The 25,688-nt window shown below is 44.4% G+C and overlaps 1 protein-coding gene across 1 annotated transcript; it reads left to right on the top strand.

Annotated features, from left to right (window-relative positions):
- Positions 1-332: 332 nt before the first annotated feature.
- On the top strand, positions 333-25,225 carry LOC115206073 (ATPase family AAA domain-containing protein 5). Its single transcript, XM_029772650.1, has 22 exons — positions 333-751; positions 959-1,021; positions 1,138-2,885; positions 3,209-3,299; positions 3,431-3,592; positions 3,866-4,004; positions 4,470-4,536; positions 4,661-4,842; positions 5,839-5,987; positions 6,108-6,579; positions 6,731-6,827; positions 7,957-8,039; positions 8,250-8,383; positions 16,927-17,083; positions 17,733-17,912; positions 18,099-18,338; positions 18,479-18,543; positions 18,763-18,952; positions 19,048-19,211; positions 19,394-20,400; positions 20,699-20,854; positions 24,601-25,225. The coding sequence occupies exons 2-22, from the start codon at positions 971-973 to the stop codon at positions 24,677-24,679; spliced, it is 5,613 nt and encodes a 1,870-aa protein (XP_029628510.1). The 5' UTR covers positions 333-751; positions 959-970; the 3' UTR covers positions 24,680-25,225.
- The last annotated feature ends 463 nt before the right edge of the window (positions 25,226-25,688 follow it).

The raw sequence follows: 25,688 nt of genomic DNA, 5'->3' as shown, positions 1-25,688 counted from the left end.
TGTGCCTATACGGTTTATGGTCTGTGCACTGATCAGAGTATGAATTTGTAGTAGCTGTCATAATTTCCACCTGTACAGTACATTTATTAGCAAACCTTGATGGATCATCACTAATACAAGCAACGAATAACATCTACTTCACTCTCATTTATTTCAAAACTAGACAGCAGTAGGTTGATTTTTTTAATCTGCTTTTGCTGTATTTGTTTAGGAACAGAACTGCTAGTTATTTACAATATCACGTGGGGTGGAGCCTTGCGGTCAAAACATCAACAACTGTTCGTGACGTGTACATGTTCTGCCACTGTGAGTGGTGGAGTTGGTGACGCCGAAGCGCAAGTCAATTTGGCGCCCTTTGGGCTAGACGAGTCACGCGGGATTTTTGGAAAACTGAAGCCAAACTACCAGTGTACCCAATATACGGAATTATTGCATATATATGTGTGTAATTCGTCGTTAATATCTAGAATTTACTTTGCAGTTACATGTTAAAACTTCGTTGTAGTTTCGTTACGCGTTTTGGGCAGCTTGCTAGCCGACTATTTTCCAACTAACTAACGTTAGCCATGCCATCAAACAATAGTCGGATATAGCTAGCTAGCTAGATATTATGCTAGATATTATATTAAGATATTTATTTCCGTAGACAGACAGACAGACAGTTAGATAGCAAGCTATCAACTTTGCCACACAATGACAGTTAGCGTAGCTTAGAGGTTGTGTCTTCTAGAGGGATCAAGGAGAAGAGCTGGTAAGTTGTGTTCTTTTGTTTTAGCTTACAAACGTTACCACATTCACCATTGACCTGTCACTTAACTAGCTAGTTATATCTATACAGTTGCTGCTTTTCTGGTTAACTGACTACTACTAGTTAGTAGGTAAGTTACCAAAGTACTTAACTGAACCAGAATGCACCAACTAGTTAGTCACTGCAACTAAAACCATTTAATTATTTTAGGTCAGTGAAATTATGGCTGGTGTCGTTGCTATGGCATCTGTCATTGAAGATTTTGAAACTCAGGTATGTCCAAACAAATTTCATCTGTCTACAGAAGCCTGTGTCAACGCATTGGATACATTTTTTTAATTGCATAGTTTTAATAATTGGGAGCGTAATCATCTCACCTTGTTTTACAGCCATGCAAGAGATCACACAAAGATGCCCATGCTCCTCCTGTCAAGATGATCACAAACTACTTTTCCCCTGTGGTCAAGCCCATGGAGATGGAGAAACCCTTCTCCCCACCCAGGTCCAACAACATCATGGATTACTTCAGCCAGAAGACCACACCAGTTAGAGAGAAAGGTAGTACCCCAGAGCAGACTAAGGAGAACCGCCTGGGGCCCCAGCCCTCTAAATCACCAGCCAGCCTAGACAGCCCTGTGAGGTTGCCAGCCAAGCCCCCTCAGAAACAGGGCAGGAAGCCCATCAAAGTTGCCTGGCAGTTACAGGAGACTGATGCTGATGCAGGTTCCACTGAGACGGAGGAGTGTGTGGTCTTAGAGGGGCCAGGAGACGGTGAGGGGTCAGAGGGCAACGTATTGAGCAGCAGCTGTGGCTTCCTGGGTAGTGACACAGCTGCCCTGCTGGCCCAGTTCAGTGCTGATGCTGGCATGGCTGGAGACACCTGTGGTAAGAATGACCCTGGCGCGGCATGTCCTGAGAAGGCTCAAAAAGACAATCATCCCAAGGTGGACTCTAAAAAAAGGGCTCCTGCAAACAAAAAGGAAAGTTGCGACGGTTCTAAAATACCTAGAAAAGACAAGGTGACTGTCAGTAAGGCTAAAGCCAAGCAGCAGCTGCAGGAGGAGGATAAGGAAACGGAGGAGGATGTGCCTGAGGTCCAGGAGGCTGAGCTCTCTTTGTGTAATGCAAGCTTAGAGGTGAACGTGGGTGAGGCGTCTCAGTTGAACGGGAGCACCGTCACCATCTCCTTTGAGGACTTCCTGCAGACTCAGGGCCAGGGAGAGGAGAAAGTGGGGGAGAAAAGCGGAGTCGAGCCAGAAGACACGTTGGATGTACCCAAAGCCAATGAGCTTTGTCCCCTGCAGATATCTCCTCGAACCCTCACCATCCAAGCTGAGGTGCACACCATTTCCCCTGGCCATGAGCCAGTCCTGGTTGCAGAGAAAAATATGGCCTCCATCTTCTCCAGGGAAAAAGAGGGGAGCCTAGCACCTGTAGTGGTGAAGACCGCTTCCTCTCCTCGTCCCCAGTCTAGACCAGAGCTGCCTGCCCCCAAAAGGAAGTCCAACGTGGTCCTGCAGGAGGAGGACCTGGAGCTCAGTGTCGTTGACTCTGAATCATCCACTCCCAAGTGCAGCCAGACTAAGCGGAAGCAGTTCATGAATGCTTTCAAGCAGCCAGCCAAGCCCGGCAAGGGCCCTGGGAAACAGCCTGTGGACAAGGCCTTGGGGGAGGCTGCTGAGGAGAACCACTCTGCTGCCCCAACAGAGGAGCAGCAAGGTAAAAATGCAGCTAAGAAAAAAACGCAGAGAAGAGGGAGGAAGAAGGCCTTGGAGCAGGAGTCAGTTCCCTCACCTGCGGCACAAGAAGACCATGTTCCCGTGGAGATTGACGCTGTGGAGACTGATTCTAAACCCAAAGGGGAGTCCAACACTGATGCTAAACCTGAAGCAGAGCCTACCACCTCCACACCAACAACAGTCAGGAGGTCCACCAGAGAAGCCCCTCGCAGGCAGACACCTGTTGTTGATCCAGTAACCCCAGTGAGGAAAACAAAAAAAGAAAGGGTGAAAGATGTTGCAGCAGTCACAGAGGACTGCCCGGTCCAGATGTCCACCCCGAAGTCAGACAAGTCCAGACACAGGGTGTTCAGAGCACAGATGGTCTGTCCACCAGACAAGACAGGAAGTCCCATCAGGTGAGGGATGGCCAAGATGTCTTTAAGCATAGTTTTTAATTGTCTCGCTTGTGCATCCTGTTGGTCAGTAACAGAGAGGCAATAGGTTTGGACATAGATTGACTCGTCCACAATGGAGGCCTGTCCCTAGTCTGGACACTGCTTTAAAGGCAGGACGATACATTACTACAGACAGTAGTGCTTTAGCTTCATGCTGACTTTGTAATATCTAGTTTGCATTGTATATGTTTGAAAATGTAAATGTTGGGCATTTCATTTGTTTTTGCTGTTTTTACTGCCTTTGCATAAACAATTATCACTTTATCGTTACCTTGAACCTTCAGGATGAAATTTACCAGAGTTGTATTCCTGAGCTCTGCATCAAAGTCTGAGGGTGGAAGTGATATTGAGATCTTGAGTCCTCTAGCTACTAAGGTAATTATAGCCTCTGTTTTTATCAGTTGGAATATGAAACCGATGTTTTGAATTAGCAGTTATAATTCAGCACACACTTTCCTTTAACTTGTAGTTTTTCTTCTTAAACCCATTTGAATCCTCTTGATCAGGAATCCAATGCATCCAAAAAGAGAAAAAAGGCGAAGAAGTTGGTGGAGAAAGCCCGGGAGATGCAGCATAGTAAAAAGGCAGCCGTGGACAAGGAGGGTCAGAGGTCTTTACGACGCTCCTCCCGGAGCCAGTTCTCAGTCAAGAAGAGCTACAGTGATGAGGTACACTACAGTCCTAATGACATTTCAGTTAAAGATTGTAGGTTTTTCCTTACTTGGGAGAAAATGTTCTACTCTCGCTCAGTTGTACTGTACAATTCATGCTCCATTGATAACAATTGTCATATTAGAGATGATGCATGTACTTTTCAATCAACCTGACTGTCTTGCTTCCTGTCCATTTCTCCAACTGTGAGACGAAGCACAAGTACAGAAAGGCATTGTTTCATAGATAACCCGCTAACCCTTTATTTTTGCGAACCACTGTTTGTGCAGGACTCAGTGGTTGGTGTGGAGGGTAGCCAGGATGGCTCTGCTCCGACTGCCAAGGAGAAGGGCAAAGCTCAGAAACGCAGTCTAAATGATGTATTGGGGAAAAAAGCACCTGCCAGCAAGGAGGCCAATAATCCAGCAGGTACTGTATCACTGTTGTTGATATAAGTCGTAACATGATTATAGAAAGAATCTATAATTAGCTCACCCTGAGGTGTTCTGGCTACAGGACGTACACAGGCTGTAGTTATTTTTTTAGAAAGGAGATTTTTGACATTGCACAATTTATTTTCAAAGCCTGGAGGGGAAGGGGAAGTGTATTATTTGTGTAGCGTGACAAGGTGAAAGCCGTACTTTGTTATGATTGTTAATTAAGCATTTCATTGTTTAAAGCATTATATTTGTTAAATGTCATTTGTATTTTGTGCACACATACTTGATGAAATCTTGTCTTATATGGGCTGAGCACCAATTGCTGTATGATTATGATTTTATTTATTTTTGGTATATGTATGTATGTATGTATGTATGTATGTATGTATGTATGTATGTATGTATAGAAGGACACTAACATTTAATGTTTTGTGAATTTTTTTAACTTCCAAAGTGGCTCCCATGTTCCTTGGGAAAAAAGCACCGAGGACATCAGTCATATCCATCTTTGATGATCGCAGGTAAGCTTATTACAGACTTGCAGCTTATTACCAATAACACCGTTTGGTGTATATTCAACATTTTTGCAGACCTCAACAAGACCTTTGACCTTCCACCCCTATTGTGCCTCTTACCCCCTTCTAGCCGTGATGATTCAGAGAACTCTCAGGGTGATGAACCGTTCCGAGCCCGCAGAGACTTCCTGAAGAGTGGCCTCCCAGAGTCCTTCAAGAAGCAGATGGCCAAAACCGTTGCCACCAATGAGGCCTACGCAGTCTCCTGCTCCTCCTTCCAGCCTGTAGTGCACGTGCTGCAGATGTCACAGGGTGTGTGTTTTCTCCTTGCTATTTCTGTCCCTTCCATCCAAGTGTACTTATTGGTTTTTATAAAGCATAAAGGGTGCAACACACTGATGTGTAGATTTTTTGAATGGCCATTTTTACTCACGTAAATCTTAAGCAACTGATAGATAATGAGTGTGCACTGCACTGAGATTTTTATTACCGTAATTTCCGGACTATAAGCCGCCACTTTTTTCCCACGCTTTGAACCTCGCGGCTTAAACAATGACGTGGCTAATATATGGATTTTTCCCACTTTCAATTTTTTTTTTCTCCAAAAAACACATTCTGTGACGTGCTCAGTTTTTTGGCGGCGTGAAGCTTTCATTAGACCAATGAAATTGCCGAACGTGTTAAGGTCAAACAACTTTTTTGTTTACTGTTTAGATTAAATCGAGCGCTCTCAAACTTCCCATCATTCTGATTACGGTAGTCATTTTGTCACCCTCATCATGGCAAAGACACGGAGAAATGCATATGATGCAGCTTTCAAGTTGAAGGCGATTGATCTGGTTGTTGGAAAAGGAAATAGAGCTGCTGCACGGGAGCTTAGTCTTAATGAGTCGATGATAAGACGTTGGAAACAGCAGCGTGAGGAATTGACTCAGTGCAAAAAGACAACTAAAGCTTACTGCAAATTTTTTATTTTTGTTACAAGCCGTGTTTCGTTAAAGCCTATTTATTTTTCTTACAAGCCGTGTTTCGTTAAAGCCTGTGTAAAGTTAATTTGTTTCAATGTACCGGTAGGCACCTGCGGCTTATAGACATGTGCGGCTTATTTATGTTCAAAATAATATTTTTTTTTTTTAAATTCAGTGGGTGCGGCTTATATTCAGGTGCGCTCAATAGTCCGGAAATTACGGTAAGTAATTTGTGTGCCGTAACTGGGATTTGAACTGGAAACAGCCTTTTCACTGCGCTTCCTGTTCAAGTGTTCCCTCTGTTCTCCATCTAATTACGTTTTTCTTGGCCCTTTGACAGAGTGTCCCCTCTGGAGTCTACCATGGCCTGTTTCTCCTCGCTTACACTTCCTGAAGGAGCTTCGATGTCAACCATCAAACCAGCTTCCATCCCTCGATAGTTCCACTTGCTGTAAGACTGAGCCAGCCTCCAGAGCCCACACTGAAAGGGTATGTTGTAATATTATTTTACACATTTCATATTTCACTGGTAATATTCCATGTAATATTTACTAGTGTAGTTTTGTTTGTTAATCAACTTTAGATAACTGAATCATTTGTTCTGAACAGGGGTCTGGCTGGCGAGAAGATTTCTCTGAGCCCATTTGTAAGCTCCTAATGGGGGAGATCAGTGCATCCAACCCTCCTTTCCCCGTCCAGCGGTTTCTCACACGCTTCCTGGAGAGGCGGACGGACCACCTCCAGCAATGCACAGCTTCAGAGGCAGACCCCGGTACCAAACTCGCCAGCAGTGCCCCAGCATCGACAGAGCCTGTGGGGGGAAAGAGGAAGAGAGTGGAAGAGGGTGAGGGGGCCGTGGGAAAGGTGGCCAAGAAGCAGAGGTCCAGGAGGTCAGAGGAGAAGATCATTGTGATCGACGGGGACACCATCTCCCCCGAACCTAAGCCACCCAGGAGGGGAGGGCGAGGGAGGAGGCGCAAGCAACAGGAGAACGAGGAGATGAAAACACCACTCCCCTCCCAAAAGGACCCTGTGTTACTCCTGGAGGACTCGCCACTGGCTAGCAACTCTGTCAAAGATGGTAAGAGGGCAAATAAGAAAAGTATTTCTCTGTAAAACCTCATATCTTGTAGTATCTGTGGTAGCTGAAACATGGTCTTTCAGTTAGATGCTTAAATGTGCTTCCTTTTCATAACATTACAACTAGTAACTGCTTTTTTTTATTCCACCAGACTTCGTAAAAGAGGATGTGTTGTGGACAGAGAAGTACCAACCACAGCACTCCAATGACGTCATAGGCAACACTGCCTCAGTCAGGAGGCTGCACAGGTAAGGGATTGTGTATCTACTGAATGACTCAACTGAATAGCTCAGTAGCTAGGTGTACTAGGCACCCTGCTGGCTCTACACAGGTATTACAGATATACAGTACATGACCAAAAGTATGTGGACACCTGCTCGTCAAACATCTCGTTCCAAAATCATGGGCATTAATATGGAGTTGGTCCCACCTTTGCTGCAAAATAGCCTCCACTCTTCTGGGAAGGCTTTCCACTAGATGTTGGAACATTGCTGCGGGGACTTGCTTTTCATTCAGCCATGAGCATTAGTGAGGTTGGGCACTGATGTTAGGCCTAGCTCGCAGTCGGCAATCCAATTCCTCCCAAAGGTGTCTGTGCAGGCCACTCAAGTTCTTCCACACCAATCTCGACAAAACATTTCTGTGTGGACTTCGCTTTGTGCACGGGGCATGCTGAAACAGGAACAGGCTTTCCCCAAACTGTTGCTACAAAGTTGGAAGCACAGAATCGTCTAGAATGTCATTGTTTGCTGTAGCGTTAAGATTTGCTGTAGCGTTATGATCATCTTAGGCTGCTTGGCCATGAAACCCATTTTCATAAAGCTCCCGACGAACAGTTCTTGTGCTGACGTTGCTTCCAGAAGCAGTTTGGAACTCGGGAGTGAGTGTTGCAACTGAGGACAGATGATTTTTACGCACTTCAGCACTCGGCGGTCCCGTTCTGTGAGCTTGTGTGGCCTACCACTTCGCGGCTGAGCCGTTGTTGCCCCTAGACGTTTCCACTTAACAATAACAGCACTTAGAGTTGACCGGGGCAGCTCTAGCAGGGCAGAAATTTCACGAACTGACTTGTTGGAAAGGTGGCATCCTGTGACGCTGCCGCGTTGAAAGTCACTGAGCTCTTCATTAAGGCCATTCAGCTGCCAATGTTTATCTATGAAGATTGCATGGTTGTGTGCTCGATTTTATACACCTGTCAGCGACGGTGTGGCTGAAATAGCCGAATCCACAAATTTTAATGGTTGTCCACATACTTTTGTGTATGTAAAAGGTATGAATCAATGGCTTTATGAGCTTTATTGAAAGTCCTTGTGTATTACATGCCATTAATTCAATGAATTTATCATGACATTTTACATTAAACCAATCCGTTTGCAGTTGGCTGAGGGAATGGAAGTTCAGAGCTGACCGGGAAGAGAGGAAAAAACAGAAGGAAAAGAAACGGGAGGATGACAGCAATGGTAAGAGATGGTCACCTTGGAAAAAATGGTGGAGCCCTCTATTCTAAGATTTTGCTCTTGTATTTTCAGATAGCAGTATGACTGTTTGAGCACGAACACATTTTTCCCTCCTTTGAAATAGTTACATCATCCTATATAAAAGTAACTTTTTTTCAAAGTTACCACAGAGTAAACCTAAAGCAGCCTGATGTTCCCCTCTTTGCCACACAGACTCATGGGACACTGAAGACGGGGACTCTCAGGAGGGGGAAGACTTTATGTGTAACACGCTGCTGATCACTGGTCCCACGGGGGTCGGCAAGACGGCTGCCGTCTACGCCTGCGCCCAGGAACTCGGCTTTAAGGTCTGTTCACGCTTTACTCCACTTGCCTAACACAGCGGTCACCAACCTTTTATGCTTTGTGACCCACTGGTCTCTATTAAAAAGCAGATTTTTATCATGATGTTTCTGCATACGAATTTGAATGTACTTATTTTACACTCTCAATCAATCAAATGTATTTATAAAGCCCTTTTTACATCAGCAGATGTCAAAGTGCTATACAGAATCCCAGCCTAAAACCCCAAACAGCAAGTAATGCAGATGTAGAAGCACGGTGGCTAGGAAAAACTCCCTAGAAAGGCAGGAACCTAGGAAGAAACCTAGAGAGAAACCAGGTTATGAGGGGTGGCCAGTCCTCTAATGCCTGCGCCGGGTGGAAATTATACGAGTACGTGGCCATTAAGGCCAGGTTGTTCTTCAAGCTGTTCAAACTTTCATAGAGGACCAGCAGGGTCAAATAATAAATCAAATAACATTTTATTGGTCGCGTACACACATTTAGCAAATGTTATTGTGGGTGTAGCGAAATGCTTGTGTTCCTAGCTCCAACAGTGCAGTAGTATCTAATAATTACAGTGGTTGTGGAGTGCAACAGGTCAGCACCTCAGGAGTAAATGTCAGTTGGCTTTTCATAGCCGAGCATTCAGAGGTTGAGACAGCAGGTGCGGTAGAGAGCGAGCGAGTCGAAAACAGCAGGTCCGGGACAAGGTAGCACGTCCAGTGAACAGGTCAGGGTTCCATAGCCGCAGGCAGAACAGTTGAAACTGGAGCAGCAGCACAACCAGGTGGACTGGGGAGAGCCAGGTGCCATCAGGCCAGGTAGTCCTGAGGCATGATCCTAGGGCTCAGGTCCTCCGGGAGGGAGAGCTGGAAAGAGAGAATTAAATTCACACAGGACACCAGATAAGACAGGAGAATACACCAGATATAAGACTGACCCTAGCCCCCCAGGACATAGACTATTGCAGCATAGATACTGGAGGCTGAGACGGGTGGGTCGGGACACTGTGGCCCCGTCCGACGATACCCCCGGACAGGACCAACCAGGCAGGATATAACCACACCCACTTTGCCAAACACAGCACCCACACCACTAGAGGGATATCAACAAACCACCAACTTACTACCCTGAGACAAGGCTGAGTATAGCCCACGAAGATCTCCCCACCACACGAGCCAGAGGGGGCGCAAACTGGAAAACCGGACAGGACGATCACATCAGTGACTCAACCCACTCATGTGACGCACCCCTCCTAGGGACGGCATGGAAGAGCAATAGTAAGCCACTGACTCAGCCCCCGTAATATGGTCAGAGGCACAGAATCCCAGTGTAGAGGGGAGCTGGCCAGGCAGAGACAGCAAGGTCGGTCCGGTGCCTTGCCGTTCACCTTTGCATCCCTGGGCCAGACTACACTCAATCCTAGGACCCACTGAAGAGTTGAGTCTTCAGTAAAGACCTAAAGGTCGAGACTGAGTCTGCATCTCTCACATGGATAGACAGACTATTCCGTAAAAATGGAGCTCTATATTAGAAAGCCCTACCTCCAGCTCTTCACTTTGAAATTCTAGGGACAATAAGGAGGCCTGCGTCTTGTGACCGTAGTGTACGTGTAGGTATGTACAGCAGGACCAAATCTGAGAGATGGGTAGGAGCAAGCCCATGTAATGCTTTGTAGGTTTTTATTTTATTTATTTTTATCTCCCCTTTATTTAACCAGGTAGGCAAGTTGAGAACAAGTTCTCATTTACAATTGCGACCTGGCCAAGATAAAGCAAAGCAGTTACATACAACAACACAGAGTTACACATGGAGTAAAACAAATATACAGTAGAAAAATAAGTCTATGTACAATGTGAGCAAATGAGGTGAGATAAGGGAGGTAAAGGCAAAAAAGTCCATCGTGGCAAAGTAAATACAATATAGCAAGTAAAACACTGGAATGGTAGATTTGTAGTAGAAGAAAGTGCAAAGTAGAAATAGAGATAATGGGGTGCAAAGGAGCAAAATAAATAAATACAGTAGGGGAAGGGGTAGTTGTTTGGGCTAAATTATAGATGGGCTATGTACAGGTGCAGTGATCTGTGAGCTGCTCTGACAGGAAGCCTGCTTAAAGCTAGTGAGGGAGATGAGTGTTTCCAGTTTGAGATTTTTGGATAGAGAACTGGAAAGAGGTTAGCAGTAAAACCTTGAAATCAGCCCTGGCCTTAACAGGAAGCCTGTGTAAAGGCTAGCACTGGAGGAATATGATCAAATTTGGGGTTCTAGTCAAGATTCTAGCAGCTGTATTTAGCACTAATTGAAGTTTTATTTTGTGCTTTATCCGGGAAGCTGGTGAGTACTGCATTGCAGTAGTCTAATCTAAAAGTGACAAATGCATGGATTAGATTTTCTGCATTTTTGGACAAAAAAAGTTTCTGATTTTTGCAATGTTACGAAGATGGGAAAAATCTTTCCTTGAGGTAGTATTGATATGTTCGTCAAAAGAGATCAGGGTCCCCAGTAACGCCGAGGTCCTTCAGTTTTATTTGAGACAACTGTATAACAGCAGATCTTTGTTTCTTGGGACCGAGAACTAGCATCTCTGTTTTGTCTGAGTTTGAAAGTAAAACATTTGCCGCCACCCACTTCCTTATGTCTGAAACACAGGCTTCCAGGTTAGGGAATTTTGGGGCTTCACCATGTTTTATCGAAATGTACAGTTGTGAGTCATCCGCATAGCAGTGAAAGTTGACATTGTGTTTCCGAATGACATCATCAAGAGGTAATATATATATATATATATACTGAAAACAATAGTGGTCCTAAAACAGAACCTTGAGGAACACTGAAACTTACAATTGATTTTTCAGAGGACAAACCATCCACAGAGACGAACTGATATCTTTCCGAACGATAAGATCTTTGCTCCTAGACAAATTAGGGTTTACAATCTCTCCAAAAAAAGGTGGTGATCGATGGTGTCAAAAGCAGCATTAAGGTCTGGGAGCACGAGAGCCTATGCAAAGCCTTAGTCTGACGGCATTTAAAAGGTCATTTACCACCTTCACGAGTGGTAAATGGCCAGACTGATACATTTCGTATAATTTTTTATCTTCAGGAAGGCAGTGAGTTGCTACGCAACAGCTTTTTCAAAAATGTTTGAGAAGAATGAGAGATTCGATATAGACCAATTTTAGTTTTTTACATTTTCTGGGTCAAGGTTTGGCTTTTTCAAGAGAGGCTTTTATTACTGCCACTTTTAGTGAGTTTGGTACACATCCGGTGGATAGGAAGCCATTTATTATGTTCAACATAGGAGGTCCAAACACAGGAAGTAGCTCTTTACTTCTGCACCATCGAGGGCATCTTGACTGGTTGCATCACTGCCTGGTATGGCAACTGCTTGGCCTCTGACCTCAAGGCACTACAGAGGGTAGTGCGTACGGCCCAGTACATCACTGGGGCCAAGCTTCCTGCCATCCAGGACCTCTCTACCAGGCAGTGTCAGGAGACACAGGATTAAACAACTTGAGTGTCTCCATTTGATCCTAAGTCCTGGCAGTTCTGTGCAGACTCAGGACAATTTAAAGTCACCCAAAATTAGAATATTATCTGCCATGACTACAAGGTCCAATAGGAATTCAGGGAACTCCGTGAGGAACGCTGTATATAGCCCAGGAGGCCTGTTAACCATAGCAATAAAAAGTGATTGAGTAGCAACATATCCGCCTTTGCGGGATGCGTGGGGGATATGGTCACTAGTGTAACCAGGAGGAGAGGCCTCATTTAACACAGTAAATTCATCAGGCTTGAGACATGTTTCAGTCAGGCCAATCACATCAAGATTATGATCAGTGATTAGTTAATTGACTATGACTGCCTTGGAAGTGAGGGCTCTAACATTAACCTCTCTCGGGTATGTGGGTCAACAGCCAGTGGAATCGAGTGGCGCGATATTCAAAAACCTTAAAAATGCTATAACTTCAATTTCTCAAACATCTGACTATTTTACACCATTTTAAAGACAAGACTCTCGTTAATCTAACCACATTGTCCGATTTCAAAAAGCCTTTACAACAAAAGCAAAACATTAGATTATGTCAGGAGAGTACCCAGCCAGAAATAATCACACATCCATTTTTCAAGCTAGCATATGTCACAAAAACCAAAACCACAGCTAAATGCAGCACTAACCTTTGATGATCTTCATCAGATGACACTCCTAGGACATTATGTTATACAATACATGCATGTTTTGTTCAATCAAGTTCATATTTATATCAAAAACCAGCTTTTTACATAAGCATGTGACGTTCAGAACTAGCAAACATACCGAAAACTTCCGGTGAATTTACTAAATTACTCACGATAAACGTTCACAAAAAACATAACAATTATTTTAAGAATTATAGATACAGAACTCCTTTATGCAATCGCGGTGTCAGATTTTAAAATAGCTTTTCGGCAAAAGCACATTTTGCAATATTCTGAGTAGATAGCTCGCCATCACGGGCTAGCTAATTTGACACCCACCAAGTTTGGCGTTCACTAAACTCAGAATTACTATAAGAGAAATTGGATTACCTTTGCTGTTCTTCGTCAGAATGCACTCCCAGGACTTCTACTTCAACCACAAATGCTGTTTTGGTTCAAAATAATCCATAGTTATGTTCAAATATCCTCTGTTTTGTCCGTGCTTTCAGGTCCCTATCCGAACGGTGGCGCGCGGACGCATGTCGTGACAACATTTTTTTAAATATTCCATTACCGTACTTCGAAGCATGTCAAACGCTATTTAAAATCAATTTTTATGCGATTTTTTTCTTGTAAAATAGCGATAATATTCCGACCGGGAGACGTTGTTTTCGTTCAAAGACTGAAAGAAGAAAATGGTGTCTTCATGCGCACCGTGTCATTGTTCTCAGATCGACCACTATCCAAATGCGCTACTGTTTTTCAGCCAGGGACTGCAGAGTCATCATTCCCCGTTCTGGCGCCTTCTGAGAGCCTATGGGAGCCTTAGAAAATTTCACGTTACAGCAGAGATCCTCTATTTTCGATAAAGAGGCTATAGAAGGCCAAGAAATGGTCAGAGAGGGCACTTCCTGTATAGAATCTTCTCAGGTTTTGGCCTGCCATATGAGTTCTGTTGTTCTCACAGACACCATTCAAACAGTTTTAGAAACTTTAGGGCGTTTTCTATCCAAATCAAACAATTATATGCATATTCTAGTTTCTGGGCAGGAGTAATAACCAGATTAAATCGGGTACGTTTTTTTTATCCGGACGTGAAAATACTGCCCCCTACCCAAGAGAGGTTAAGTATCCCTATTTTGAGATGTGAGATATTACAATCTCTTTCAATAATGACAGGAATGGATAATGACAGGAATGGAGGAGGTCTTTATTCCGGTTTGCTAAGGTGAACACCATCATGTTTAGTGTTGCTCAACCTAGATTGAGGCACAGACACGGTCTCAATGGGGATAGCTGAGCTGACTACACTGACTGTGCTAGTGGTAGACTCCACAAAGCTGGTTAACAGCCTGCTGCCTGGCCTGCACCCTATCTCATTGGGGAGCTAGAACCCTGTGTATGTTGATAGATGAGAGCACCCCTCCAGCTAGGATGGAGTCTGTCACTCCTCAGCAGGCCAGGCTTGATCCCGTTTGTGGCTGAGTCCCAGAAAGAGGGCCAATTACAAATTCTATCTTTTGGGAGGGGCAGAAAACAACATTTTTCAACCAGCAATTGAGTTGTGAGACTCTGCTGTAGAGCTCATCGCTCCCCCTAACTGGGAGGGGCCAGAGACAATTACTATATGCCGACACATCTTTCTAGCTAATTTACACGCTCCGAATAAGTGCACTAACTCTTTTGACTCATCACATGCTCTGCTGCTACTGTTTATCGATCTTGTGGACTAGTCACTATACCCATATGTACATCAACTCAGCAAAAAAATAAACGTCCTCTTACTGTCAACTGCGTTTATTTTCAGCAAACTTAACATGTGTAAATATTTGTATGAACATAACAAGATTCAACAACTGAGACATAAGCTGAACAAGTTCCACAGACATGTGACTAACAGAAGTGGATATGTGTCCCTGAACAAAGGGGGGGGTCAAAATCAGAAGTAGCAGTCACTATCTGGTGTGGCCACCAGCTGCATTAAGTACTGCAGTGCATTTCCTCCTCATGGACCGAACCAGATTTGCCAGTTCTTGCTGTGAGATGTTACCCCACTCTTCCACCAAGGCATCTGCAAGTTCCTGGACATTTCTGGGGGGAATGTCCCTGGCCCCCACCCTCCGATCCAACAGGTCCCAGACGTGCTCAATGGGATTGAGATCCGGGGTCTTCGCTGGCCATGGCACAACACTGACATTCCTGTCTTGCAGGAATTCACGCACAGAACGAGCAGTATGGCTGGGCGGCATTGTCATGCTGGAGGGTCATGGAGGAGGATGTCTTCCCTGTAACGCACAGCGTTGAGATTGCCTGTAATGACAACAAGCTCAGTCTGATGATGCTGTGACACACCGCCCTCCACCCCCAAATCGATCCCGCTCCAGAGTACAGGCCTCGGTGTAATGCTCATTCCTTCGACGACAAACGCGAATCTGACCGCCACCCCTGGTGAGACAAAACCGCGACTCGTAAGTAAAGAGCACTTTTTGCCAGTCCTGTCTGGTGCAGCGACGGTGGGTTTGTGCCCATAGGCGACATTGTTGCTGGTGATGTCTGGTGAGGACCTGCCTTACAACAGGCCTACAAGCCCTCAGTCCAGCCTCTCTCAGCCTATTGCGGACAGTCTGAGCACTGATGGAGGGATTGTGCATTCCTGGTGTAACTCGGGCAGTTGTTGTTGCCATTCTGTACATCAGGTGTGATGTTCGGATGCACCGATCCTGTGCAGGTGTTGTTACACGTGGTCTGCCACTGCGAGGACGTCCTGTCTCCCTGTAGTGCTGTCTTGGGTGTCTTACAGTATGGACATTGCAATTTATTGCCTTGGCCACATCTGCTGTCCTCATGCCTCCTTGCAGCATGCCTAAGGCACGTTCACGCAGATGAGCAGGCACCCTGGGCATCTTTCTTTTGGTGTTTTTCAGAGTAAGTAGAAAGGCCTCTTTAGTGTCGTAAGTTTTCATAACTCTGACCTTAATTGCCTACCATCTGTAAGCTGTTAGTGTCTTAACGACCGTTCTACAGGTGCATGTTCATTAATTATGTTAATTGAACAAGCATGGGGAACAGTGTTTAAACCCTTTACAATGAAGATCTGTGAAGTTATTTGGGTTTTTATGAATTATCTTTGAAAGACAGGGTCCTGAATAAGGGACGTTTCTTTTTTTGCCCTGTTTATTTACCTCAATTACAGTACCTTGTTCCCTCTAAGCCTGCACGCAGCTCCCAAGTGGTTTCTTGCATCAAACACAACAGTTTCAGTCACCTTATCTGAAGGACAAGTGGATAAACAGGTTATCAAGCCCTGCATGTTTTTTTCAAAAGTTTCATATAATGTAGGCCTACATTGAGCACCACACATTGTCTGCTACTGTAGCCTGAATGATAGAACAGCTGTTTCCATGTTAAAATGTTATGGGATGCATTTTTTTGGTGGTGGACCACTCTGGTAGGCCTACATTATGATCAAATAGCCACAGCCTACTCAGTGTTGACAGTAAATGCATGCTGGAAGTTGCACAGCATTTTCAAAATGTTCAAGTTTGTGCTCAGCAGACCTGAAATTTGCTCTGTGACGAAAAAAATAGAGGGAACATTGCTTGTGTCCCTGCACATCGGCTGGGTACTGGTACCCCGCGTTCATAGCCAAGTTTTCAGTACTCATTGTGTATTTTATTCATCATTTTTGTCTTTCTATAATTTTTTCTCTCTGCATTGTTGGGAAGGTCCCATAACTAAGCATTTCACTGTTAGTCTACACATGTGAGATACAATTTGATTTGAAAAGAGTCCATATATTTGTACCTTGTTTTACCAAGTAAGCTGACTAAGAACACATTGTAATTTACAGCAATGACCTGGGGAATAGTTAGGGGAGAGGAGGGGGATGAATGAGCCAATTGTAAACTGGGGATGATTAGGTGGCCATGGTATGAGGACTAGATTGGGAATTTAGCCAGGACACTAGGGTTAACACCTCTACTCTTACGTTAAGTGCCATAGGATCTTTAGTGACCACAGAGAGTCAGGGCACCCGTTTAACGTCCCATCCGAAAGACTGCACCCTGGGGCATTGGGATATTTAGACCAGAGGACATTTTTTATTTAACTAGGCAAAGGAAAGCGTGGTTCCTACTGGTCCTCCGACACCACTTCCAGCAGCATCTGGTTTCCCATCCAGGGACCGACCAGGACCTACCCTGCTTAGCTTTAGAGGGATGCAGGGTGGGATTCTGCAGGGTGGGATTCTGCAGGGTGGGATTCTGCAGGGTGGGATTTTGCTGGGTGCCCTCAAATCTTTTAACATCTCTGTCTTAGCTAATATATTACACAGACAGTTATGTATGCTACTTTGAAGGCAGGAAGTCTAACCTGTGTCACCCTTCTCCAGGTGTTTGAGGTGAACGCGTCGTCCCAGCGGAGCGGCCGTCAGATCCTGTCCCAGCTTAGGGAGGCCACCCAGTCCCACCAGGTGGACATCCAAGGGGTCAACGCCCATAAGCCGTGCTACTTCAGCAGCTCCACCGCCAGGCCTGGATCCTCACCACGTAAGTTTAGAAGAGGTTTGCCTTTCTTCTTGTAGCCCAGTGTTTCTTTGAACAAAATAATATCTTAGGACTGCTTTGATAGAAAGTAGATTTTATTTTTTATTTGACCTTTTATTTAACTAGGCAAGTCAGTTAAGATCCAATTCTTATTTACAATGACGGCCTAGGAACAGTGGGTTAACTGCCTTGTTCAGGGGCAGAACGACAGATTTTTACCTTGTCAGCTCGGGGTTTCAATCTCACAACCTTTGGGTTACAAGTCCAACGCTCTAACCACTGGGCTACCTCCCGCCCCAGACAGTTTGACACGATAAAATCGGCCTAAATCTATGCTATCTTCAGGTTACATGCCAGTTTCATTTTACACTTACATGTAAGTCATTTAGCAGACGCTCTTATCCAGAGCGACTTACAGGAGCAATTAGGGCAGGAGTAATTCGAATGAAATGCCTTGCCCAAAGATTCATAGACAGATTGTTCACCTAGTCGGCTTGGGATTCAAACCAGCAACCTTTCGGTTACTGGCCCAACCGTCTTAACCGCTATGCTACCTGCCGCCAGTTTCTTGAGTTATGTGACCCATAGTGTATAAAGTAGGATTCCTAAAGATCCAGGTTGACAGGTGTTGATTCTGTTGTCCATCTCCCAGGGAAAGTGTACTCTCCTCGAAGGGTAGTGTCCTCCCCCAGGAAGCCCCCCCAGTCTCCCCGTGGAGCCAAGAGGGGAGGCCTGGCCCCCACCTCCCTGGCCAACTTCTTCAAAATGGGCCGACCTGGTCCCACCAACAAGGAACTTGCCAGTGCCAGCCAAGACCAGAAGCAACCAACCGGTTAGAATGAATTCCTTGTCCTTCTTCCTCCCTAGCTTGAGGTTTGTCAGTCAGGTGTTAAACAGTCTAGGTCCTAAATTAAACACAGCAGGGAAGCTTTATTCCCCTCAGTTACTATTTTGGATAAACCCAAATCTAGTCTGCATACACACGTCAGAACTAAATATCAGTGTTATACTCTTCCAGCTGTTCCCAAGAAGACCAGTAAAGCCAAGGAGAGTTCCAGTAAGACTGAAGAGCCTCAGAACGGGGCAGCAGCCATCACCAAGGACTCCTCCTCCAGTGAAGAGCAGAGCAAGAAGACAGCCACGTCACTCATTCTCTTTGAGGAGGTGGATGTCGTCTTCGACGACGACTCTGGGTTCCTGGCTGCCATCAAAACGTTCATGACCACCACCAAGAGACCAGTGATCCTCACCACCAGTGGTGAGTGGGAGAGCAATCCACATTTCATGGTGGAAGACTAAGTTGTGGATCATGGTTGTATGTTTGTACACTGTGTCAAATGAATAGCACAGACCAGAAGGTGGAATGCACTGTGAGTTGAACCTGTTTCTCTCTTCTAGATCCCACCTTCAGTACCATGTTTGATGGCTACTTTGAGGAGATCCATTTCAAAACCCCCTCAGTGGTAAGAAAACCAATTTTTTTGGTGCTTTTTTTTGGCTTCTTGTCATGTACTCAACAGAATAACGTTGAAGGTATATTTTAAGCATGCTTTCTAGTTGCACAGGAAGAATGTTCATTTTATAATAGGAAACTTGTATTGTAATTTGCGTATGTTAGTGTGTAACTCCTTCATACAGGTACATGAGTGTGTGTGGTGGTAACACCTCTTTCTCCTATACAGGTGAATGTGGGGAGCTACCTGCAGCTGCTGTGCCTGGCTGAGAACATGCGTACGGACGCCCGCGACGTCTCCTCTCTGCTCCACCTGAACGGTTGTGACATCCGCCAGAGCCTTCTGCACCTGCAGTTCTGGAGCCGCTCCACAGGGGGGCGGAAGCTATCCCGTCCCCTCCCAGACTCAGCCCCCACAGGTGAGGACAGAGTAATGTTCACTAAATAACTGTATAAACAACGCTGCCAAGTAATACTGATGGTGATAAATGTTGTTTTTATGTTGCATATTCAGCGACACATCTCCAGCCAAATACAGAGGAAACTGCAGGTGGCTCAAGGGTGAGTAAGGGGGTGACCCCAGCAGGACCCCTGCCCCCCTGTGACACAGGCTGCACAGAGAGCATGCTGGGGCTGCTGAACATGGAGCCAGAGAGGGACATGCAGGATCTGTTCAAGGTTGGTTGTCAAAAGTCCATCTCTTTCCTCCTTGTTGTCTTAAGAGGACACTCAAGATAATTTTTGACCGGTCTCTTGTGGTATGAGCTCTCATAATTACAATCCCTATGTCAAACCACCTTCTCAGAGTCACTTTATTATCTGTAAGTTAGTGTGGAAGTATTAATCTATTGTCTCCTCAGAGCCAGTCCACAGTGGAGCCAGGTTGCTGGGAGCTGCTGACCACCAGCAAGAGGAGAGGAATGGACCTGCTCTACTCCAACATGGAGGCCCTGCTTCCCCTACCCAACTCACACCTCACTGTCACAACCCACAGGCGGCCACAGGAAGTGAGCAACCGGACACAGGAAGAGTCCAGCGCTGAGCCACAGGAAGTAGCCACTAGTATGAATAGTATAAAGTCAGAGATTGATCCACCACTACCACCTCAGACTGAGGTTGACCCACTGCCCCACCCCAGGCTCCAGCAGTTGGCAGAGGGGTCAGAGACAGACGGGAGCCCGGTGAAGGTGCCCGCTAGAATGAAAAAGAAGAAGCAGCTGGGTACCCGAGAGGACCTGGACCCCTTTCACTCAGACTCTGATACCGACGACGCCTTCCTCTCCCTCCACACTAAACCACCTCCCAACCCCCCTCAGACACAGACGGAAGGGGAGGATAGTCAGGACGATTCTACCAGCAACAAGGTTGAATTAGAATCTGTGAAAGCTAGAGAAGAAGAGGTAAAGGAGAAGGCCCCTGCCCCGGTGAGGATGAGGGTGCCGCTCACCCCGGAGCAGAGGATGAAGAGTGAGCCTGTGTCCCACTGCCTGGGCTCCCTGGCAGAGTTCCTCGACCACATGTCCCTCCTGGACTCCTCCCTTTGCCTCCACACCTCACCTGTAGGTGGCGCCAGACACACACACAGGACATTCGGCCTGAGAGCTGAGACTAAAGACGGGATGAATGACGAGCCCAGGGAGGAGTGCCATGGAGGGAGCTGGGTGGAGGGGGAGAGAGCGGGGGAGATCCAGGCTGCTGTGGAGGCTCTGAGCTTCCAGAGGTGCAGGGCTGGAGTGGAGGAGGCATGGGGTAAAGCTCAGGGTCTAGAGGGGGAACTGGGGAAGGAGGCTGTGAACGAGCTCACACTCCCTGTGGTCCCGCACAGACAGGGCTTCAGACTCACCCAGAACAGCCCCTGTGAACCAAAGTGAGTCTTCTTGTCTGTTTGTCCTTCACTGTATGGCTTCTAATGATCAGTTGGCAGGGTATTGCTTACTATAAAAAGTTTTCTGAATTTATAATTTATATTTAAAATATTGTATTCATGTATTAATTTATTTGATCAGTGAGTATAATTTTAGTATTCAACATTTCAAAGAAAAGTTTAATTTGGTAATAAATTGAACACATTTATGTATTAAGCCCCTTTTTACATCAGAAGTCATCATTAAATGCATTTTAAGGAATCTAACTTATCCTGTTTGCTGCTTCTGTTGTTCCTCCAGGGTTCTCCAGAGGAGGAGGAAGGTGATGGACATTCTACCCAGCCTAGTGGCAGGGACACTGGGTAACAGAGCTGCTGCAGCCCTGGACTTCCTTCCCTTCCTACGGACCATCTGCCGATCAGAGACGCTCAAGGAGAAGTTCAAAGTTAAACGCAGGTGAGGGGTCAGGGCTTATAGGTGCAGAGGTTAGGGGTAAGGTTAAATGGAGGTGAGAGATTAAAGGTTATGGATGTGGAAATCAGGATTAGAGTTAAACAGGGTGTTAGGGGGACGCCCAGCTCTGAACCACCCCAAATCTCTCATTCTGTATAGATTGATACCTAGAGACTAAGCTGCTCTCCATTCTGTATAGATTGATACCTAGTGACTAAGTGTTATAAGAATTTTATATCTTGATGATGATAATAATCAATTCGCCTTGACTAATGCCCAAGGTTTGTAAGACAATGGGTTATAATAATTAGGCAAGGACTCAGCTTTCTGCAAAAGGTTTCTGTAGCTTTATTCAGAGAACGTTCTGGCGTCAGGATAACAAAACAGTCATTATATAGTTCTTGCTTACTTACGCACATGCATTTACACACAATCCGTTGGTGACCTGCAACCCCCATAAACTTCTCACACTGTTTATCACCTGGCTCAGCCAGTTCCTTCAAGGTTAGGAACTCTCTGAGGTTTTACTCCCTTGACCATCTGCTTCTCTATCTCTCTATACTAATTGCATACACACATTTCTTTCCCTCTCCAGTGGTTCCTGGACTTTCCGGAACTAATCAGACTAATCGATCCCTACATTGATCATTACATTGATTATTCATTAAACCTGCTGTATGACTAATAATTCATCATGGTTTATTGATTCATTTACCTTTATTAGATAATTATCTTATCACTAAGCTGCACTCCATTCTGTATAGATTGATACCTAGTGACTAAACTGCACTCCATTCTGTATAGATTGATAATTACATACTTTCTAGTTTTTGTCTGTATACTGTGTACAAGACAGCCTAACCAATACTATTAAATCCTTGATATATATACAATGCCTTTGGGAAAGTATTCAGACCCCTTGACTTTTCCCACATTTTGTTAGGTTACAGCCTTATTCTAAAATGTATGAAAAAAATATTTTCCCCTCATCAATCCACACACAATACCCCATAATGATCAAGCAAAAAATGTTTTTTTACAAATGTATACAACTAAATAAACCTTTACATAAGTATTCAGACCCTTTACTCAGTACTTTGTTGAAGAACCTTTTGGCAGCGATTACAGCCTCAAGTCTTCTTAGTGATACACGCTTGGCACACCTGTATTTGGGGAGTTTCTCCCATTCTTCTCTGCAGATCCTCAAGCTTTGTCAGGTTGGATGGGTAGCGTTGCACATCTAGTGGAAGCCTTAGGAAGTGCAAAATGACCCCATTGACACTGTGTATGAGAGAGGCAATCACTTGAAAAACTACAAACCTCAGATTTCCACACTTCCTGGTTGGATTTTTTTTCTTCAGGTTTTTGCCTGCCATATGAGTTCTGTTATACACGCAGACATCATTCAAACAGTTTTAGAAACTTCAGAGTTTTCTATCCAAATCTACTAATAATATGCATATCCTACCTTCTGGGCCTGAGTAGCAGGCAGTTTACTACGGGCACGCTTTTCATCCGGACGTCAAAATACTGCCCCCTACCCAAGAGAAGTTAAGCTGAGGGTGGAAATGGGTAGAAGGCTGTCTGTTTGGGGCTCCTGAGTGGCGCAGCGGTCTAAGGCACTGCATCTCAGTGGAAGAGGCGTCACTACAGTCCCTGGTTCAAACCCAGGCCGTATCACATCCGGCTGTGATTGGGAGTCCCATAGGCCGGCGCACAATTGGCCCAGCATTGGTCGGGGTAGGCCGTCATTGTAAATACGAAATTGTCCTTAACGGACTTGTCTAGCTAAATAAAGTAATTTAAAAAAAATAATAAGTTAAATGTTAGTCTATGGATAGGATGTGGGTTAGTGCATTTCTAATCACCCCCAGAATGGCTTTCTCTGTAGCTCGTGTCTATAAAAGTCTGGGGTGTGAGGTTGTGTATAGGATAAATATACAGTTGAAGTCGGAAGTTTACATACACTTAGGTTGGAGTCAATAAAACTTGTTTTTCAACCTCTCCACAAATTTCTTGTTAACAAACTATAGTTTTGGCAAGTCAGTTAGGACATCTACTTTGTGCATGACACAAGTAATTTTTCCAACAATCATTTACAGACAGATTATTTCACTTATAATTCACTGTTTCACAATTCCTGTGGGTCAGAAGTTTACATGCACTAAGTTGACTGTGCCTTTAAACAACTTGGAAAATTCCCCAAAATGATGTCATGGCTTTAGAAGCTTCTGATAGGCTAATTGACATCATTTGATTCAATTGGAGGTGTACCTGTGGATGTGTTTCAAGGCCTACCTTCAAACTCATTGCCTATTTGCTTGACATCATGGGGAAATCAGCCAAGACCCAAGAAAAAAAATTGGAGACCTCCAAGTCTGGTTCATCCTTGGGAGCAACTTCCAAACGCCTGAAGGTACCACGTTCATCTGTACAAACAATAGTACGCAAGTATAAACACCATGGGACCACGCAGCCATCATACCGCTCAGGTACCGCTTCATCTCCTATAGATGAATGTACTTTGGTGCAACAAGTGCAAATCAATCCCAGAACAACAGCAAAGCACCTTGTGAAGATGCTGGAGGAAACGGGTACAAAAGGATCTATATCCACAGTAAAACGAGTACTAGATCGACATAACCTGAAAGGCCGCTCAGCAAGGAAGAAGTCACTGCTCCAAAACCGCCATAATAAAGTCAGACTACGGTTTGCAACTGTACATGGGGACAAAGATCGTACTTTTTGGAGAAATGTCCTCTGGTCTGATGAAACAAAAATAGAACTGTTTGGCCATAATGACCATGTAATGTTTGGAGGAAAAAGGGGGAGGCTTGCAAGCCGAAGAACACCATCCCAACTGTGAAGCACGGGGGTGGCAGCATCATGTTGTGGGGGTGCTTTGATGCAGGAGGGACTGGTGCCCTTCACAAAATAGATGGCATCATGAGGCAGGAAAATTATGTGGATATATTGAAGCAACATCTCAAGACATCAGTCTGGAAGTTAAAGCTTGGTCGCAAATGGGTCTTCCAAATGGACAATGACCCCAAGCATACTTTCGAAGTTGAGGCAAAAAGGCTTAAGGACAACAAAGTCAAGGTATTGGAGTGGCAATCACAAAGTCCTGACCTCAACCCTATAGAAAATGTGTGGTGAGAACTGAAAAAGCGTGTGCGAGCAAGGAGGCCTACAAACCTGACTGTTACACCAGCTCTGTCAGGAGGAATGGGCCAGAATTCACTCAACTTATTGTGGGAAGCTTGTGGAAGTCTACCCAAAACGTTTGACTCAAGTTAAACAATTTTAAAGGCAATGCTACCAAATACTAATTGAGTGTATGTAAACTTCTGACCCACTTGGAATGTGATGAAAGAAATAAAAGCTGAAATAAATCATTCTCTCTACTATTATTCTGACATTTCACATTCTTAAAATAAAGTGGTGATCCTAACTGACCTAAGACAGGGAATTTTTACTCGGATTAAATGTCAGGAATTGTGAAAAACTGAGTTTAAATGTATTTGGCTAAGGTGTATGTAAACTTCCAACTTCAACTGTATATGAATTTACATCACATTTTAGTCATTTAGCAGACACTTCTATCCAGAGTGACTTACAATTGGTAATGTATTCTAGTAACCCTGTGTGCTGCACTAAAGGCCATCTAGGAACATGCTACAGTATGCTTGTCACTTATCTAAACAATTTGACTAAAGTTTGAGAATGTATTTCTCCCCCCACCTTAGGTTCCTCCACTACCTGGATGCCATTCACCTGGGCCTTCCCAAGGCCACTCTACAATACCTAGCAGAGGACTTCCCTTGAACTAGAGAGAAGTGCACTGGTGTTTCTCAAATAGGGGGTTTAAGGACATTCAGGTTGCCCATTTTGAGGCTTGATAACAGTATGAAAGCAATTATTAGCTGGGTTAATGTGATCCTAACTTGGGTCATATTCATTAGGTACCGAATGGAAGAAATCTGACACAAGGAGGGACTGACTACCTGAGCTTGTCGAATTAGAAGGCAAGTTTTTTTTCTTATTCCATTGAAAAATGTTTTGCTACGGTGTGCCCTAATGAATATGACCCCTCAATTGCTACTAATGTTAATGACCAGAAATCTGCGGATCAATTCCCTCTTGGGACCTGGAGTGAGGTTCATCATGGATCCCTTTGAAGAGTGCTGAAATACTAATCACCTGTTCAATATGCATTTAGACAGTAATATAAAAACGGGAGTTTGTTTTAGTGTAAATGTGTATCAGTATGTTTTATAGTTGCTTTTACGGAGTTGTGCCTGTTTTTGTATTCTGCTGTGCATTTGGAAAAGTGTTTCATGAACTTATAAATTGAAGTGTTGTATGTTGGGAGATCATTTAAGATTTTGAATAACATACTTATAGAAATACTTGTAGAAATTGTCAGTTTAAACAGCTCTGTTTTTGTTGTCAAACTACACTATTAACACAATCCTGTTCAAGCACTTCATATCACTTTTTTACTGTTCATATAATATAAATCCCACACACTTTACCAGTCGAAAGTGTTATTCGCTCATGAATTACAATGGCTTCATTATCTAATTGCAGGGTAGGATCAGTGATGTGCATATAAACTCTGGATTGTGGATGCTTTGTATTGGCCAATGAGAGGCTTCGAAGACACATCGGCCATATTGGCACTCCTCCGAAAAGCAGTCCTTAGTAATGAATTAAATTCTACAGTATTTTATTTAAATGTTTCATGGGCAAAATTACACGTTTAAAATTATTTTTTGTTGTAACTGAAACAGTACTTTCTAAAATATACTTTAAGGAAAATGTTTTAATATTT

This window comes from Salmo trutta, chromosome 1 (assembly GCF_901001165.1).
Source record: "Salmo trutta chromosome 1, fSalTru1.1, whole genome shotgun sequence".
In the NCBI taxonomy this organism is placed as follows: domain Eukaryota; kingdom Metazoa; phylum Chordata; class Actinopteri; order Salmoniformes; family Salmonidae; genus Salmo; species Salmo trutta.
The sequence above is the reverse complement of the archived record's forward strand: the minus strand, read 5'-3'. Positions and strand labels throughout refer to the sequence as shown.